Genomic DNA, 19,865 nt, shown 5'->3' with positions numbered 1-19,865 from the left:
TGGAAGGCTTTGGTTTGAGTCTGAATCTGGATTCCTTGGCTTGGGCCCTGGAATGTGGAGCCGAGTGCCTGCCTGCCTTCTCTCCAGGCCCCAGCTCTGTCCCACAACCTGAAGGCCTTTGGGTGCAGGTATTTGGACTTGGTCTTTACTGGGGAGGATGAAACTAGGAAGTGGCTCCTCAAGGCCCCAGGTCTCAGATTCCCGGAGCTTGCCACGGAAGGAAGCACACACACTTGGGGAGGGCCTGGGCAGCAAGCCCTTCTGCTCAGGTCTAAGGGTAGCACTTTCACAGATGCCCTTAGATGTTCACAGAGCACAGTTACTGCGAAGAAATAACGCTACAGAAACAGAGATGGAGAGGGACGTGCTGAGGCTGGGGTTGCTTGTTGGAATTCGGTGCATTCTCGTGCTGGCATTCAGAAACTAAGGTTAAAGGGCAAGGAGAAGATGCCAGGGCGTCAAGAGAACTTGAGATGGGTTAAGTTAAATGGAGATGGGTTAGACAGACACTGAAGTTATGTCCTCTCTCCTTTCTTTTTCAGAAAGAGAGAGCATTTGAGGTTGAACTTCCATGTGAAGCAAGGCCATGGAAGGAAAAGGAATTCTACACTGGGAATTCTCCAGTTTCACCCCATCTTAGTCTTCGTGCTGATCCTTTAGTAAGATAGGTGGAGTAACCCATGGCTTCAATTTCAACCTTGTTTATGAGAGATTTTGCTACTAGAGGCTACAAGGACTAAGAAAGTAAAAAGGGCAAGAGCCACAAGGCTACTGGGAAGCATACCAAATTAGGACCTTAGGAAAGGTAGGCATATATGTCAGATTTGATGAAAAGGATAAAGTCTCATTTTACATGTCTTTTATACTTACATTTTATGCTGAATTTCAGTGCAAAGCATAGAATTTGTTTGAAAGTAATCACCAAATTAGGGACTGCCCATGTTTAGATTTTAAGATATTATTGTAACAACAGCTGTCTGTCTGCGCAGCATCACACAGTCAGCCTCCAGGCAGCGTAGCTGGGAATGCATGTGTGGCCCATGTAGGCCAGCATCTCTTGTCACTATTTTTTATTGAAGTGCAGTTGATTTATAACGTTGTGTTATGTATATATATTCTAACAAAAGGAAACTCTAGTGAAAGGAATAAATATGATTTTCCTATTCCCTTCCATCATAGGTTACTAAAAGGTACTAAATACAGTTCCCTGTGTGGCACGGTAGGTCCTTGCTGTTCATCTATTTCATACATAGTCATTTGCATGGGGCCAGCATTTTGTGTTGTTACCAACGGCATGACTTGTGTTTCCTTTCTGTTCTCTGTTCTCTCTGCAGCCTCACCTCTCCTGGAGGCTCCCCTCAGACACCACTAGCCGCTTGCCCTCTACACACCAGAGTCCACACGCTCCCTCATCTTCCTGCCTCCTGGCTTCCCTCCTTGGGGCACTAGCAGCAGTCTCCTCCAGGTTCCCACACGGGTGCTCAGTGGCTCCCCCTTCTGGCCAGCCACTGGTCTTGCTGCTCCTTCCTTCCAAATGTCCCCAGAACACTCTCCCTCTCTTTAGTCACTACTTCCTTTGCTAAGGCCTTCTGTCCTGGAGCCTGGGACCTGTAAGGCCTTGACTAGTGATGTTCTGGCCTCCACTTCTTTTCTAATTCTTCTTGGGCACAGAGGCTAGAACATTCTTTCCAAATGACTACTTTTTGTGTGATACCACCTCTGCTCACAAGTCTCCGGTTGCTGCCTAACGAACACTGTGTACACATCTTAGGCTGGCCCTCCTTCCAATCACAGTTAGGCCCAACTTCCCATCTCAATGTATTTTCTACCCTCCCTGCTCAGGGCACCAGCCAGATGGCCTGCTCACTCTGCTGGGACTCTGGTGACGAAGAGCAGAATCACAGTGGTTATTCTGTCCAGGAGTTCACCTGACTGGTGGTGGCTGCCTTAGCCTGAGGACTGAGCTAGGCACTGGGTGGGAGTGTTGATCACACAGGACTCCAGGCCTTAGAGAAATGAACTCTTTCGGCTGAGAACAGAAAGGACACCAGTGGCCTCCGGGGGGCAGCAGATTCTAGGAGGCCTCTCCTAGAGGGTAGGCAGAGTGGGAGAGGAACAGGCTGGGAAGGAACGCTGAGCCTTAGCAACCAAACGTGCGGGGAATGGCCTGGGAAGCAGGGTCAGTGACTCTTCATGAGAGAACGGGACCTGTCAAAAGAGTGGATGGCCAGGCAGAGTATTCACAATGGAACATATATGCTCTTCTGCTATCGAGGGGTGTGGTGTGTGTGTGTGTGCGTACACAGGTGTGTTGTCATCATTAAAGACTGATACTGAAGAAAATCTAGGGACACTTTCTTTGGGGAAACTGGTAGGCAGGAATAAAAGTTAAAGTCTCTTAGATACCAGAGGCTGCCTGAGCGAGGCCTTGGAGACTCTTCATACAGTACACATTTCCTGGGTGTCATCCATATTTCCAGCAGTATATTAGGTGCTAGATTCTGCAAATTTTCTGTAAGAGGTTTGGAAGCTGTGGGTCCTCTTTTGGTTCTCACTGCTGGGATTCTGGTGACATGACTTGGCAAAGGGCAGGTTTTGTCTGTGTTGAAAGGAGATCATGTGGACCCAGCAGTGTGGACACAAGGAGTGGGGGCCTGAGCTGGATGACCGCTAGCATCCATCCCTTCCAGTTCCAGAATTCTCCATCAGGCGGATGTCAGACACGAGAGGATCCCAGAATCTCCTTTACCTTATTCTCACAGCAGGACAGGAAAGCAGTAGGAGGTACCGTCTCAGAAATAACTCTCTTAGTGAGTCACTTCTGGGACCTTTCAAGCGGCTAGGAGTTAATACAAAGAATGCCTGAGGATCTCAAAGGAAATAACGATGAAGACAAACACCTTCTTGCAGAGCTGAATGTGACAGTAGAGGGATTTTGTCTGTTGTATACGATATGGAGTTCTGTCTCCTGACTCAGCTTGGCGGGAAAACAGAATCCCTGACCTTTGCTGTGTTAGCCCCGTGTCTGCCTTCCCCTCTGCCCCCCACTCACCTGGTTGTGGACAGTGTTCAGCTGGTTGTTGAAGGTCATGGTCAGGTTGGTGGATGTGCTGGGGGCCACATGCGTGATGAAAGGGGTTTTGCTCTGGTTCACCGTGTCATACATGTTTACCCGACGCTTGCAAATCTCCATGTTCTGGAAACATGATTTGACGCTGTTCATGCAAAAGGCAGAGACAAAGGTGTCAGGGAAAGAGAGTAACATGGAATTACAGGAGAGAAAACGGAGAGAGAAAAAGAGAAGAGAGTCAATCTAATAAATGAAAGCACTGAGACACTTCACTTTGGGTCTCAGGTTCCTGGATTTTTCAGGCAGTGTCTGCATTTGCAAGAGTTGGTGATATTTACAGGAATTCCACCCCCCCGCCGCCCCCTCCCACCCCGAACCTTCTCACTGCCGCCTCCTCATCCTGGGTGGGTAGCAGTTCTCCACCAACACAACAGACCTCTTGGCTCTCACTGCACTTCCTCCTGCTGCTGATCTGCCTCCCAATTTCCACAGCTCATTCTTGGCTTTCAAAGTGGTTTCTGGCCCATAAATAAACATGTAAGTTCTCTGATTGGGACTGGTCAGCAATGGATGACCTGCCGCCATCTTCCTTGCCCACACCCTTTCCAGCTAACCCAGGGCACCAGCGCCATCTAGGGGCCAGCCAAAGAATAGCCAACCTGGTGTCAGGACCTATTGGCACTCTTGCTCCTCCCTGGATTGTGCATGGATGGAGAATAATGATTTTAACAACTAATAACAGCGGTGAAGCTTACTGACAGCGTGTCTGTTCGCAAGCACTCTTTCCCTCAGTCCTACAACAACCACGAGGGGAAGACAGACAACTGTTGCCCCTATTTTGCGAGTAAGGATAAAGAGAAGGGATAGGTAATTTGCCAAGATCAAGAGCTGGTTAATGGTAGTCTTCACAAAGACACGTACATTCTCTTTAACTTCCTTCATTCTTCGTTTCTTTTTTTCTGATTCTTACCCAGTTCCATAAAATTCTCTTTTTCTTCTTCCATTGCATTTTTGAATCAAAACAAAACTCTTAATTATGAAATTCAAGTATAAAAGTGTTGTGGACACCAGCATCAAGGGCAAAGAAAGCCATAAGTGGCCTTGACCAAGTGTTTGAAAACCCACCACGGGATCTTCAATTGTTTGTACATTGTTTCTCATTCACGTCTCCGCCTCCCAGGTGGCGTCGAGGTAAAGAATCTGCCTGCCAATGCCGCCGACGCGGGTTTGATCCCTGGGTCGGGAAGACACCCGGGAGTAGGAAATGCAACCGCTCCAGCATTCTTGCCTGGAACATTCCATGGACAGAGGAGCCTGGTGGACTACAGTCCATGGCATCTGAAAGAGTCAGACCCAACTGAGCACACGTGCCACGCCATTCACTTCTGGGTCGTCTTCTAATTAAACTCACTTTTTCCTCAAATGCTAATATTTAGGATAGCAAGATCCCATTTAAATTTCCATTTAAAATACTTATTTTAATTATAAGTAGTGTAGTAACAATAAAATCCTACCATTTTAAGATGACAACTGCATACTGTACTATGGGTAAGCGAGATTCTGGGCCAAGCAGGTGCTTGCGGGCTATCCCAAAACATCCTCTCCATGAAAGATTTTCTGAACTGACCTACACATTCTTTTTGAGTTAATCATGACTGACACTGGCCACGCAACGCACACTAAGTACACAACGACTGCCTGATGACCTAGAGAGAAGGTCTCCGGTGACCAAGAGCTAAAAACACTAATGCTAGCAACGCCAACACGTTTTGAGCATCGACTCAGTACCAAACCTACTGTTAAGTGCTTTCACATGGAGGCTGAAAGAGTAAAACAATGGATTTTGTGTTCTTCTGGACTGTATTTAATGCATCAGTGGTTTTTCGACAATTCAACGCAAAGCTTTCAGACTCAGAATTCTCTAACTGAAACGATCTGAGTTTTTAGTTTCAGAGGAAAGTACTTTCACACTGGGTTAATGTTAAGCATGGTTTTTAAGGAATTCGAGCACCAGAATCTTGGCATGGAGAAACGAGTGGAGTCTCTTTCATCTGATAATCTAGATGTTGGGGTAGCCCTGGCCCAGCTGCAGGGGTGGGATGGAGGTTTCTTCTGGCCCCAGACTTCTTCATGGTCTGCCCAGCAGATTCTAGGGTTACTTGGGGATCAGGCCTACTTTGTGCTCCAAAACCCTTCTTTCCTTCTGAGGCCTATTTTCTGAAATCTAAGTTGTCAGTGCTTCCCCTGGTTCCACACCAGGTCCTGAGTTAGGAGCCAGCTGATGCCCATGGTTTCCGTGCTGGGTCTTCACCCACAGTGAAACACCCTGATTTGCTTCCATGTAGAACCAAAAGACCACACCCTGAGGTCATTCAGCCAAGACTCAAACTTTATGCGTGTGACTGCCTCACTGACAGTGCCGGTGGCTTTCCAGGTGGCTCAGTGGTAAAGAATCCACCCGCTGCTGCAGGAGATGCAGTAGGTGTGGGTTTGATCCCTGGGTCAGGAAGATCCTGTGCAGAAGGAAGTGGCAGCCCACTCCAGTATTCTTGCCTGGGAAACTTCTTGGACAGAGGAGCCTGGTGGGTAGCAGTCCATTGGGTTGAAAAACAGTTGGACACAGCTGGGCATGCATGAGTGTCTCACAGTGCACCTGGCTACCAGGAACCCGCTAACGAGCACCCCTCCATCTCCTATCCACAGCTGTTTCTCAGCCAGCCCACTTCACTCCTGATGACACGAAGACTGATCTTATGGGGGCCCTATGCAGTAAATCACCAAGTCTGCCCTCTGTGGTTCAGACTGGCACCCCTTGACTTACCCCTCCCATACCCAGAAACAGGACGAATCCCGTAATGAGAGTTTGCAAGGGACAGGTCCCAGTTCCTTCTCTGTACTCGAGTCTGGTTGTTGCAAGCATGCTTCTAAAGTAGAGGCACTATCTGGTTGTTGCAATACAGTCTGACTTGCTCAACAACAGCTAGTAAGGAACAGACTGAAAAGAGAGGGAGCACCACTGGTGATGGGTGCCACACCCTCATTTCTCGTATGCTGCTGAGGGTCACATCCAGCCTCGAGACTTGACCTGATCTGATTCTGGCTGTAGCGGGGCTCATGGGTGACCCGTGGCTGTCTCAGCTGGGCTCTTTCCATGTATCCCTCTCTCTCCTGATGCCACCTGAAATCTGCTGCTTTCTTGAGCACCCTGCTTCTCCCTGCACACACCCAGGGAAAGAGGGCTGTTTATTCTTTCATGTCCTAAGTGCCTCAGAGGTTGAAGTGCTCTCTCTCTTGACTCTGTTTATAGGCTGAACTGTGCCCCTCAGATTCACATATTAAAGTTCTAACCCCCTAGTACTTAAGAATGGGACTGAATTTGGAGATAGGATCTTTAAAGAGGTGAAATGAGGTCATTAGGGCAGGCCCTGACCCAATTCCTTAGGAGGAGGAGGAAATCGGGACACAGACAGCGTAGAGGAAGACGACAGGAAGACTCGGGCAGACAACGGCCACGCGTAAGCCGAGGAGAGAGGCCACAGAAAAAGCCAGCTCTGCCGGACACCGAGCTCGTGGGCTTCTAGAATAAGAAAATGAGTGTCTGCTGTTTGTGACACTCAGCCACTCAGTGGTGCTTTGTGATGGCACCTCCTCAAACTAATCCTCCCTTCTCTTCTCTCCCCGTCAGGCACCAAGGCCGGGCCACTAGCTCAGTCCTGCCCACCTGGGAGACTTCGAAAAGTGAAAAAGTGGAAGTGTTAGTTGCTCAGTTGTGTCTGACTCTTTATGACCCCATCGACTGTAGCCCACCAGGCTTCTCTGTCCACAGAATTCTCTAGGCAAGAACACTGGGAGTGGGTTGTCATTCCCTTCTCCTGGGGATCTTCCTGACCCAGGGATTGAACCCGAGTTGCCTGCATTGCGGGCAGATTATTTACTGTCTGAGCCACCAGGGAAGCCCTTTGGAGGTCACCCTGATTCCTGGTCAGACTCCCTGGCTCCTTAGTTCCTTCTTATCTCCAGAGACCTATTAATTCCAGCCACCCCATTCCCTGGATTGTCAAGCCTGAAATCGTGCCATTTCCACAACCATAGATTCAAGCATCCCACCTCCTAGGCACACTTTCCACGCCTCTGGCTAGTTCAACTATTACGGTACTAAGCGTTCTCTGAGCTGATCAGACCACTCAGTCTCTATGGACCCCTCCCAGCTTCACTTCCTTTTTCTTTTAGCTAAGCCTTGCATAGCCATGACTTCAGATTATAGTCTCTTCACTGCCAACATCATAAATCTGTGTCAATCTTTTTCTCTTAGCAGCGCAGCCAAACTCCAACCTGGAAGGACTCTGTTGATTCCATGCCTTCATCTGGGGAGTTCATTTACACCCCGGGCTTTTCCAGTCCAACCCCCACAGTCAGGATTCTGCTCTGTTTCTCTGTTCAAGTGTCTCTGCTACCTTCCGCTACCTAAGATTTCCTACCCTCCTTTAACCACCAATACCCTGTTTCCAACAAGGAGAGACAGAAGCTGGTGGAAGAAGCCCATCAACTCTCCTCCACTGCACCAGGCGCTTGCAACAGCCATGCGCTCTCCTCTGCCCACCCTCTGTGAGGTTGCCTATTCCTCCACCTGCCCTCCGAATCCTGGTCCTTCCCACTACCTCGAGAAACATCTTCTGAGCACCCTTTATCTTTAATCTCTTACTTACTACCAGGCACTTCCCATCAGCCTCTTAAGATGCTCAAGTCTCTTTCATATGAAAAGAAACCCCCTCCTTGGGCCTTCCTGAGTCACCCCTCTATTTTGTCCCTCGCCTTTCACAGCCTTCCTTCCTGAAAGGGTACCATCTATTTCTTCACCTCTCACTCAATCTTTCAACCTGCTAAACTGGTTTCTGCTTCTACCATCCACAGAAACAGTAAGTTACCAGCAACCTCCAAGTTGCTAGATCTGATGGGCATTTTTTCCAAGCTTATTTGACTTGATCGAGCGACAGCAGACCGATCTTTGTTTAACACAACTCCAATCAGCCATTTCCCGGCCATCAATCCTTTAATGACTTCCCATTACTCTTAGGAGAAAGAGCGAAATCCATAACACGGAAGCCCTGCCACTGGCTTATCCTGAGGTCTCATCTCTCCCTGTCCCCGAGTGCTTGATCTTGCCCGTGCTGGGGTCTCCACCTGGCAAGGCCCCTTCCACTCTCACTGGCCTTTCCACCAAGCGGCTCCCTCTCCTTGGGCGGTCACACCCGTGGGTCATCCACGCCCTGCCTCCAGCAAGGTCCTCTTGTTGCATGCTCTGCTTGCCCTTCGTATCCCCTGAGAACAGCCTGATTACTTGGGGATCTTTGGTTTAGTGCCTTCCTCTCTCCTATAGGGGCTTCCCTGGTGCTCAGCTGGTAAAAAACCTGCGGGCAATGTGGGAGACCCCAGTTTGATTCCTGGGTTGGGAAGATCACCTGGAGAAGGGATAGGCTACCCACTCCAGTATGCTTGGGCTCCCCTAGTGGCTCAGCTGGTAAAGAATCCACCTGTAATGCGGGAGACCTGGGTTTGATCCCTGGGTTGGGAAGGTCCCCTGGAGAAGGGAATGGGTACCCACTCTAGTATTCTGGCCTGGCGAATTCCATGGACAGTCCATGGAGTTGCAGAGTGAGACACGACTAAGCAACTTTCACTTTCACTTTCCACTTTCTCTCCTGTAGACTCTAAACTCCAGTGGGCAGGGTGCCCATCTGCTCTGCTCCCCACTGCCTCCAGCCCCTGGCCCAGCCCAGGGAATGAATAAATGAATGAATAAATCAACAGATCCCAATCCACACGGGACCAAGTCCACGCATGACCTCTGGCTTGCACGTGGCTCTGTATCACAGAAGCTGCCATTCTGAGCACCTCCCTTCGTGCAGACACCCCAGGTCTGGTCCACCCGGCCTCATGCCCTCTCATGCCCCACTGTTCCCTTTTTGGTGTTAAGAAAACTTCAGCCCAGGGTCCCAGTGTGGCTGCCGACTATTTTTATAAATTTTTAGTGGAACACAGCTTCCCTTGTCGGTTTCTGTAATGTCTACAGCTGCTTTCAACTCTAATGGCAGAGCTGAGTTGTTGTGACAGAGACCATACGGCTACAAAGCCTGATTTTTTTTTTTTTGGGGGGGGCCTCAAGGCATGTGGGATCTTGGTTCCCCGACCAGGGATCAAACAGGCACTCCTTGCATTGAAAGGAGTTCAGAGTGTTGAACACTGGACCCACCAGGGAAGTCCTACAAAGCCTGAAATATGCACTACCTGGGGCTTTAAAGAAAAAGTCTGCCGACCCCTGGGATAAAGCAACGACCAGGACACCTACTGTGTGCTGTGGGGAAAGTCGAGTAAGTGTGTCAGGGTGACGAAGGGGTGGTTCAGGGTCTCGATTGGAGTGATTCTCTTATCGGCGTCTATGGTCAGCATCTTCTTCAGCAGGTCGATGAACTCCCGCCGGTCGGCCTTCTCCACCAACATGTCGCTCCCTTCCAGATCTGTTGTCATGTTCACCTGCAAGCAAGTGGGGACAAGTCACCGAGATTCCGCTGGGCCTCCCTCGCCCCATCCCTCCGTTCTGTGCTCTGCAGCTCCATCCTAATCTCTTGGTCACCCCTTCCCAGCCCCTAGAAGGCTGTGTCTGCCCCGTGGGGGGCGCTGCCACGGGTCATCACTGCCCGCAGGTCACGGCTGTTCTCTCTGCAGGAGAGGCCGGGGTAGGCTGCTCAGGGAAGAGGGAGGCCCCTGTGGGCACCTGCATAGATATGAATGTGCGGGCGCAGCTGGCTCCTGCTTTCATCAGTTAGGCTGAAATGCACCTTGCATCACGCCTCACTGAAAAGAACCATACGATGAAAAGAATTCTGGAGACTGTGCTTGAGACAATGTGAACGTACTGAATGGCATACCTAGAGTTGTACCATTTTAGGCTACACATATTTCCCCATGGTTAAAAAACAATAATTACAACCACGCAGTAAAAAATAAGATGCAAAAAGGTTTGTTTCTTTAACCTTCCAACAGAGGTATTGGGGTCTGCTTCCCACACCTAGCAGCTCCTGAGCCAGGGTCTGAGTTATTTGAATCCCTGGGTTCACTGGGACCGCCTCTGGCGAAGGCAGGCAGGATATCTGAACACAAGATTTTTCTTCCAAGAGCAAGCCTATACGGCGTGTGCGTGTGCTCAGTCGTGTCCGACTCTCTCTGACCCTGTGGACTGTAGCCCACCAGGCTCCTCTGTCCGTGGGATTTCCCAGCAAGAATACTGGAGCAGGTTTCCATTTCCTTCTCCAGGGGCTCTTCCTGACCTAGGAATCGAACTTGTGTCTCCTGCATCAGCAGGCAGATTCTTTACCACTGTACTGCCTGGGAAACCTATACTACGATGACCTTTAAAAGCTTGTTTTGTGGTGCTTTCTCCCCCTCAGCCCCAAGACATGTACTGGAAAGCAATTTCAGTTTTCTCAGAAAATCAAAGCTTCTAATCAACTGACAAGTATACTTTACTTGGAGTCATGAGTTTTGGTTACACTCATCTTCAGTAAGAAGTGTGTTAAGTGTTCATTGGTCTGGAGCTGTGTTTCTCATTGCTTTGAAGAAAAACTCACTTTGGGTTGCCCTGATTTTAGACTAGGTTTTATTCTAAAAATAGCTGGTGTTCTAGAATTCTCTCTGGACACAAGGATGACCTGAGAGAGACTGACTGCATTGCGTTGTGTGCTCACAAAAGATGGATGTCCTGGTCCCTGGTACCCAGGAATGGGACCTAATTTGGAAACAGAGTCTCAGCAGATGTTACCCAAGTTAAAGTCACAGTGAAGTAGGGTGGGCCATACAGCCAATGACTGGTGTCTTTGTAAGAGAAAGAAGGGAGATTTTGGACCCAGAGAAAAGAGGGAACACAGAGAACACAGAGAAAAGAAGGCCACATGAATGAGACAGAGATTGGGGGATGCAGATACAAGTCAAGGGGGCCACCAGAAACTAGAACAGCCTGGGCCAGTTTCTTCCTAGAGCTGTTAGAGGGGACATGGCCTGCTGGTACTGTGATCTCAAACTTCCAGCCTCCAGCATTGCAAGAGAATAAACGCTGTTGTCTTAAGTCACCAGTTTATGGCCCCTTGTTAAAGTGGCACTAGAGAACTCATGGTACTCAAATGAACTAATGGGCTTGAATTCTTCTCATGAAGACACCAGTCAGATTGGCCAGTGCTATTTTACAATTGAGAGCCAGTAAACTGAAGCTGTTTAAAGAGCTGGTGTAAGGTCTTAAAAATGTTCCACACACTCAATGGTATACTTCCTAAGGCCAACATATCATTGTTTAAGGTCAAAGTCAGCCACCACATTGGAGTCAAGTGGATTTCTACCCTCCATCCTCTGTTAATTACTCCTGCAGAAGTGTTGTTGTGCTTGGCTCTGAAAGGGCTAACGTTGTATACTCACCCATGGAGCTTACCTGGGCCATGTCATCTAAACAGTTGAAAATGTACTTCCTTGCTTCTTTTGACTTAATCCCCGTCTCTGCTTCATGGTCATCTGGTGTCTGGTCAAGAGAGGCACCAGGCCATTGGTAATATGAATTATTTCCTAGTCATTGTGACTCAAACCCGCCAACCTCTGCTTCTCCCCCTGAGGATCTTGTCCCACCTTTCAGAGAGGAGACAGGATTCTTAAAGTGACCTGCCCAGAATGCCTTCCTCTCTTCCTGCTCCACACTTAGGTCATCCCTCCTCCTTCCTCCCTTCCCACGAACACTGTTGGGGGGCCAGCTCTGAGTCAGATCTGGAGGATCCCCAGAAGGCAGTATATGCCACAACCCCGAGAACCATGTTCTCCCCTAAGTTTAAGGGATGTGGTTAGGTTTCATATGTGGAAAAGCAGAAGCCTTTGGTCCACACATTGTAAAACTTTAATTTATCAAACTCTTATACATAGAGCTCTCCCTATGTGTCAGACACTACTTTTTAAAAATTATTCATCTATTTAACTATGTATTTATTTTTGGCTGTATTGGGTCATTGCTGCGTGCAGACTTTCTCCAATTGTGGCCACAGGGGGTTTCTCATTGTGGTGGCTTTTCTTATTGTGGAGCATGGGCTATAGGGCACATGGGCTTCAGTAGTTGGGGGGCACAGGCTTAGTTGCCCCTCTGCATGTGCAGCCTTCCTGGAACAGGGATCAAACCCAAGTCTCCAGCATTGGCAGGCAGATTCTCAACCACTGGACTGCGAGGGAAGTCCCCAGGTACTGTTCCAAAGCACGTGAACTCATGTAATGCCCTTCACAACCAATTTAGGGAGGCCGATTACCAGCTCATCTTCCAGAGGGGCAAAGAAGGGCAGAAAGCTTGAGGAGCTTGCCAAGGTCACGTGACTGCTGGCTCTGGAGTCTATTCGACAGTCCCCTCTGCTTGGGTCCAGGGGACACACGTCCAGTTCCTGAACTGGCCTCAGTCTAGGAAGCTGCTGTTTCCAATGACTATGGGGTTTTGGACTTATTCGTGGGTCACAGGTAATTGATCCTCCAAGACTCACTCAAGGACAGCACACCTGGAGCTGCTAAGATCCAGGCTTCGATGAGGGAACAGCTGGCTAAGAAGGCCTGAATCTCCTAACTAAGACACAGTAATGGCCAGCCTCAGCCTCCTCCTGCCAGGACTCTTTTTCACTGGACCTGACCTTGAGCCGCTCACCCTCAACCGCTGCCAAACGCCAGCCTCCCATCAGGAGCCTCAGAGGCCTGCTCAGCTGCCAGATCTCTTTTCTAAATCTTTTGCCATCACTGACCACGCATTATCTCTAAATGTATTACAGTTTGGCTGTGGTTTCTGTTAAAAAAATACCCACCTACACTCTTGCAAAAAAACACCCAACACCTAAAATGAACACAAAACACACTTAAGAGGTATATTATTTTCTCCTTCCCAGGAAAAAAACAAAACCAACAACATTAATTTTAATTATTAGGCACAGATCAAAGTGAAAGCAAAATATGCTTCCGTTAAAGTCAAGCCGCCCGAGTTTATGGTGTGCAGTGAGGCGCTACACCACCTGCCGGCGGGGCCAGCAGACCCCTCCCGGAGCCTTCGGATACTGTGTAGCTGCCTGCAAGGCTCTCTGCACCCTTCAGGGCCTGGCTTAAACGCTTCTCCTCGACCCTCTGCCATAGCAGGAATCAAGGCTCCCTCCTCCAGGCTCCCACATTCTGTTCCTGCCGGAAATGGTGCTGGCCATGGGGAGGGGGCAGGGCTATCACACAGGTTCAGTCTCCCTCTGCACTGGGAGCTCCTTAAGGGTGGGGGACCATTCACTTCTTTCATTTCTCTATCCAGCAGCGAACCAGGCAGGTCGTCCAGGTTTACTGGATGAAATTGAGGGAGTTTAGCAATCAGAGCTTGAGGTGCAAAGGCAGTAGGTCAAGCAAAGCGGTGCTTTCTGAACATTCAAAAATCCATCCACCATGTATTATCCACAGTCGCGACCCCGTCATGGCCAAATCAGAGTCAGAGCCAGGACCCATGTGCCTCGGTTAAAGGCTCCTGGCGAATGGGGGCACTTTTCGCGGGGACCTTCTTCCCCGTAAGCTGGGTGTTGGTGAGGAATGAGGCAGGCGCTCTTCCTACCTTCAGCCTCCACAGAGGATACGGCGAGTCTGTGTCCCGGTTGAAAAACCTAGTTGTCTTTGTCCCCGCGCTTAATAAATATTCTGCTGGCAAACCCTGTGTTTGTGAAATATACCGGATCTGCAAGGAAAGATGGGAATGAGGTCAGGGCTTTTCCTGTCACCATACACGTGGTATACTAACAGCTCTAGTGTCTCAGAGAAAAATGACAATTTTATAGGGAGAGAATGAAGTAATCAAAGGAAAAGGGAAAAGGAAGAAGAACAAAGAAATAAAAGCCAGGCGATCCTCAATTGTAAACTTGGATACTGGTACTTGAAGGGATAACACAGGTAAGATGCTTCAATAAAGGTTGTGGCTAAATTAAAAAAAAAAAAAAAGTGATTGAAGGGAAGGAAGGTTTGGGAGACAGTATCACACCTCAGAGCCCCACCCCATGTCAGGTTACGGATGGGGTGCCCATCCACACAAATGAAGAGAGCTGGCTGAGAACACCTGTGCTGTCTGGACCCACCTGATCATACTCTGAAGCTCCTGGATACAGTGGCCAGCCCAGGAACAGCTCTGCAATGACGCAGCCCAAAGACCACATATCAATTGCCTCACAAAATGGTAAACCCAGGATGATCTCAGGGGCCCTGAAAAGGAAGAATGGAAAAAAACAGTCATTAGCAATTTGGAAAAGCAGGAAGCTATTTCTATACGAATTCTAAAAAAAAAAAAAAATCCAGTCTTTCAAACCCAAGCTACTGTTACTGACCCCCGCAAGGTCCTGTTGTTCTTGAGCTGGGTTGCAATGATCCTTGCATCCTTTGGCTTGGTCCTCCCATCAGTAGGGTGCCTGGCTAGGTGACTGGCTGAGATGCACGGCAGGTCTGAGGTTGTAGAGCAGACCCAGAGGGAACCACAGCTACTGCTTCACTACCATCACGCTCCAGCCAGACGAGCTAATCAACGCCTTTGAGATACTCAGGAATTATCTTTTGTAGCTGAAAACCCAGGAAATCAACCTTTAGAGAATGCCCAGGTTTTTTTTAATTTTGCTGAGTGGCGTGCAGGATCTTAGTTTCCTGCTGCTAAGCTGCTAAGTCACTTCAGTCGTGTCTGACTCTGTGCGACCCCATAGACGGCAGCCCACCAGGCTCCGCCGTCCCTGGGATTCTACAGGCAAGAACACTGGAGTGGGTTGCCATTTCCTTCTCCAATGCATGAAAGTGAAAAGGGAAAGTGAAGACGCTCAGTTGTGTCCAACTCTTAGCAACCCCATGGACTGCAGCCTACCAGTCTCCTCCATCCATGAGATTTTCCAGGCAAGAGTACTGGAGTGGGTTGCCATGGCCTTCTCCACTTAGTTTCCTGACCAGGGATCAAACCTGCTCCCTGAACATTCAGTGGAAGCTCCAAGTCTTAACCACTGGGTCACCAGGGAAGTCCCAAGGATGCTTAGTTTTTACAAAGAAATTCTGAAGTACAGGTATTCTATTTTCAGTCATATATAAAACAAGTTGCCTCCCCGCAGAATGGGATTAAATCCAGTATCTGTTTATACCAACAATCCCTTTTTAGGAGTTTGTATCATACTTTTCCAAGGAAACACTAGTTTTTTTTTTTTTTCATTACCTTCTAAAGAATTCTCTCCTATGACAATTATAGTACCTGGTTCATGATCTGTAGTTCCGGTGTAAATCAGAATTCCATTATAAACCCTTTCCTAACTTCAGAAAATATATTCCTTCACATGATAAACCTGGTTACCTGCTGGAACTTCTGAAGGAAATCACCTAAACTCAAAGAGAAAATTTCACATGTACTTGGTAATCAAAACCAAAGACCACAAGAGTAGCTCTGCTTTTCTAGGAATTGGTCATGATTGCTAGGTTCACATTTTGGAGAAAACCACGCTCAGAGCATGAGATATGAACTCAGTTTATGATATTTTTTTTTTAAACGTGGCTTAAGGCATTCTGCTGATGCACGGGCCCAACTTCTGTTTTCTCTATCAACGGTCCCCTTGATGGCGTGATCCAGGAAGATGCAACTCCACCTTTTTAGCAGCCTGGAGAGGGAGCCCGGGAGCTGGGAGACTTTTCTCTATCGGGGTTCTCTTTGCCCAGCCAGCAGGAGAGGAGGGAGGGAGGGGTGCCAGGAGCACCTCCACTTGTTGGAGCTTAGAGCTGAATTTTCCCTGCACAAAGCATCTCCCTGCCTGCTCCTTTAAACTGGCTCTCATTGCTGGTTTTTTTTTTCTTTCTTTCTCTACATAACGGTTCTGAAAAAACAAATAAGAACCAAAAGGTCTTGCTATCAAGTCTTTTGATTTTTCAGCTGTAAAAAGGAGTCTCTTCCCTTCTTGGAGCTGGAGAGGCAGCACTACTGTTGGTGCTTCTAGGGCGCTGAGACTGTGGTCTGGGCTGCAAGGCCAAGGTTGGGTCTCCGTGGGCTTGGAAGGAGGGGACTACTGCAGAGGGCCAGGGAGCGAGATGTCCCTGCCCCCTTGCTGCTGGGTGTCTTCAGCTCCAGTGGTGTGCCTGACACTTCGCTCTGTCCTTGGTCTTTGTCTCCTCCCAGCCTAGTTGCTGACAGTTCACGTGGACGTGGGGGATGGCTCTTGCCCTCCGGCACAGATGCCCTGGTGAGGCTGGGGAGGCATCAGTGCTGGACTGTCCCAGGTCATGGGACCTTGGACCTGGCCTAGGTCACTGTGTCCAGCGGTGCCCCACACACCAGGGCTTCCAGAGCCACAGATCATTACGTGGAACTGAAGAGACTACCGCAGGTTGCTTCCAGCAATGCCATCTCTTCCGCGGTGGTTTCGGTTTAAAAAAAAAAAACAAAAACCACATCTTTTTGAAAAGAAGGGAGTGTCTCAAAAGAACATGATAGTGAAAATAACATGCTCTTGTTACACATGTGGCAGAACCTGCTTTGCTTTCTGTCCTCTCTATTCGAGAGTTAGACGTGTCTACCTGCCTCCTCTCACGTGGAGACTGCGGCCTCTCCTTGGGGAGGTACCTGCTCTGGTCCTGAGAAGCCCCTCTTGTGGCAGCTGCTGCTGGCTCAGAATCAGGCATCTCGGCACCTCTGTCTCCCATTCTTGTGACCTGTCCCTTTGCCCGTTGTAGCCTGGACACTCCAGTCTCCAGGTCGGGTCTTAGGAACAGGCTGCTCTGGTTCCGTGTGGCCATCTCTGGACTTGACCATGAGGCTGTCCTTCCTATCAGGTTAATTAACTGGCCCTCATGCCCCAGCACTCTTGCCTGGAGAATTCCAAGGACAGAGGAGCCTGGTGGGCTACAGTCCATGGGATCGCAAAGAGTGGGACACTCTTGCGACTAACTTTCACTTTCACTTTTTCATGCCCTTAAGCAGACCACTGGGAACCCCTGGAAACCCATTTCCCAGATTCTGTTCCCTGATGATCTGCCCAGCAGAATCCAACAGGTAAGACTGTCATGCAAAGGGCATGCCAGTGACGTTCTTGGGCAAGAAACAGCAGACTCACGCTACAGGAATGGGACCTGTGAAAACCATTTAGTTGGGGACTTCCCTGGTGGCCCAGTGGTTAAGACACCGAGGTCCTTATACAGGGGGCTCAGGTTCGATCCCTGGTTGAGGAAGTAATATCCCATATGCTGCAACTAAGAGTTCTCATGCCTCAACTAAGATCAGGCACAGCCAGATAAATCGTAAGTAAATATTAAAAAAAATTGTTTAGTCCATCAGAAAACGGAATGACAGCAATTCCTGGCATCGCGATATGTACGGCAGAGGATTTCTTTTGCTGTGATCTAGTGAGCAAATGTGTGGGCATCAGGCAGGGCAGCTGGGAGACAAAAGAAATAGAAGGTGCAGCCCTGTCCCCCACGGGCTGCTGGGGAGGCGACACCAAAGCACAGGGGACAACTGAAGCTGAGCACAAAAACATACACAGTACACACACACACACACACACACACGCGCACCCGTGCACACACACACACATGCGCGTGCGCGCGCGCGCACACATACACGCACACACAGACCTAATCCAAGCGCACACTCTCACTCCAGTGTCTCCCGTCTAAAAACAATAAAACAGAACGCAAGAACAAAACACGCCAAAACCAAACCTCTCCCAATCCCTTCAGCCCCTGCAGCTGCTGCCCTAGTTCTCTGTTCTCCGTCCAAAGCCAAGTCTCTGAAGAGCCATGTCTGGCAGCTTCCAATGCTCCGTCTCTCGCATCTTCCCTCCCTCCTCTCACTGGACTTGCTCCTCTGCTCCATTCAAGCGTGGAGCTCGCCGAGGCCAGCAGGGGCCACGTTGCGCCCACTGGTCAGGTTCTCAGCTCTGGAGCCTGAGAGCCGTGTTTCTTCCACACGGCTGGTCGTTCCACCCAGTCTGGAAACAGGCAATCTTGGTTCGCACGACACTACGTGCTCCTGCATTTGCTCTGTTCTACGGCTCACGGCTTGTCCTCCTCTGTCCAAGCGCTGCCCATGGCAAAGCCCCAGGACCCCTTCTCTTCTCTCATTTCGTTGTTTTTCTAGGTAATTCTTATGGGGTTGAACTGTGTCCCAAAGTCATGCTGAAGTTCCTAATCTTCGGTAGCTCAATGTGGGCCCTTCTTTGGGAATGGGGTGACTACAGATGTCATCAGTTACGATGACCTCGTCCTGGAGCAGGGTGCATCCTTCATCCAATCCAGTATGACTGGTGTCCTTGGAAGAAGGGGGAGATTTGGACACAGACGCAGAGGGAAGAGGGCCATGTGAAGACGGAGGCAGAGACTGGAGTGATGCTGTCACAGCCAAGGAGCCAGCAGAAGCTAGAAGGGGCAAGAAGGCCCCTCCCTGGAGGCTTCAGAGGGAGCACGGCCCTGCTGACACCTTGATTTTGGATGTCTAGCTTCCAGAACTGTGAGAGAACAAGGCTCTGTTATTCTGAGTCATGTGTTTTGTGGTACTCGTGTCTGCACGTTGGGAAACTGCGACGGTCACTGTGGCCATTCTTAGCGGTTTAAATCCCATTTTGTGTATTTCCAAAAGTCTGTCTCCATCTTGGACTTTTCTCAGCTCCAGCTTTATGTTTCTGATGGCCTGACATCTCCGTTGGAATATCTCTCAATCACCTCAACTTGTCTTTAAAAGGGAACTCTGCTCCTCTGCACCCTCCCACCCCAAATAATTCCTCCCTCTGTCCTCTGTTTCACTAAATGGAATTTCTCTCACACCCCCACCCCGCCCCATTACTCATGCTGGAAACCTGGGATTGATCTTGGATTCCTCTCTCTCCCTCTGCGTCCATGCCACTCAATAACGGCAGCTCCAAAGCAGCTCAACTGGCCCCGGATTCTCCGCTTCTGCTGCCACCGCCCTGGCCCTGACCACCTCCCCTGGGCCTTCCTGTCTTTCCACTCCATCACTGCTTCCTCCCGTCCACTCTCTACCAGCTCAACAGGTCACAAGCCCTCAGCTCCAAGTCCTTCCCAGGCTCCCTGCCTCCCTGGGAAGGAAATCTCAGTCCCTCCCCCGGCTGGGCCCCGACCGCCCAGCACTGTCGCCCATCCACTCTCCCAGCTCAGTGAGCCCCAGCCTAACCAGTTTCCTGAGCCTTCCCGAGGAGCTGTTGCTTCGGCGTCAAATGCCTTCTCCGCTGGTTCTCAGGTGGCGGCTTCCTTCTCTCTCATCCTTCAAACCTCCGCTTAATTGTCACTGCCGCAGACAGGCGTCCCTCGACCCCAGTCAGTCTCCATCTCCGGTGCCATAAATGTCACTTTACAGCACTTTCCCAATAACCTCCTCACCGTCTGTCTCCTCTGCTACGTCCACAAGGGCAGCACAGGGTCTGGCATTTAGGAGCCAATCAGTAAGGATTTGTAGGTTGAATAAACCTTTATTAAATATAAGAGAAGTGCTAACATATGTGACTCAGATGGAAAGTTCTAAGGCTTGCAAACAAAGGAGGGTAGAAGGGGCGAATCTTCATGAAGGAACGGGAGCCCAGGCGTGAGCCTTTCACCTGGGGAAAAGCGGACTTCTGTGCATGTGAATGGGCAGGGCTGATAAGGCCCATCTCTTCCCGCTTCCTCTAGAAGCCATCCTCCACTCAGCTCCACACTGTGGGTTTGCTGGAGCCCTCTGTGGTCCAGCTCTCTCTTGTAAACCCCTACTGGT

At 49.5% G+C, this 19,865-nt stretch overlaps 1 protein-coding gene across 4 annotated transcripts in view; it reads right to left on the bottom strand.

Annotated features, from left to right (window-relative positions):
* HIPK2 (homeodomain interacting protein kinase 2) overlaps positions 1-19,865 on the bottom strand; it is a 206,734-nt gene that overhangs the window by 53,608 nt on the left and 133,261 nt on the right. For all 4 annotated transcript variants that reach the window (XM_018046873.1, XM_018046874.1, XM_018046875.1 and 1 more), the window contains exons 3-7: positions 14,227-14,350; positions 13,713-13,832; positions 11,547-11,633; positions 9,417-9,601; positions 3,053-3,215 (exon numbers count right to left, since the gene is read on the bottom strand). In XM_018046873.1, coding sequence (XP_017902362.1) covers positions 3,053-3,215; positions 9,417-9,601; positions 11,547-11,633; positions 13,713-13,832; positions 14,227-14,350 — 679 coding nt within the window. The remainder of the gene's footprint in view (positions 1-3,052; positions 3,216-9,416; positions 9,602-11,546; positions 11,634-13,712; positions 13,833-14,226; positions 14,351-19,865) is intronic.

Source organism: Capra hircus, chromosome 4 (genome assembly GCF_001704415.2).
Source record: "Capra hircus breed San Clemente chromosome 4, ASM170441v1, whole genome shotgun sequence".
In the NCBI taxonomy this organism is placed as follows: Eukaryota; Metazoa; Chordata; class Mammalia; order Artiodactyla; family Bovidae; genus Capra; species Capra hircus.
The sequence above is the reverse complement of the archived record's forward strand: the minus strand, read 5'-3'. Positions and strand labels throughout refer to the sequence as shown.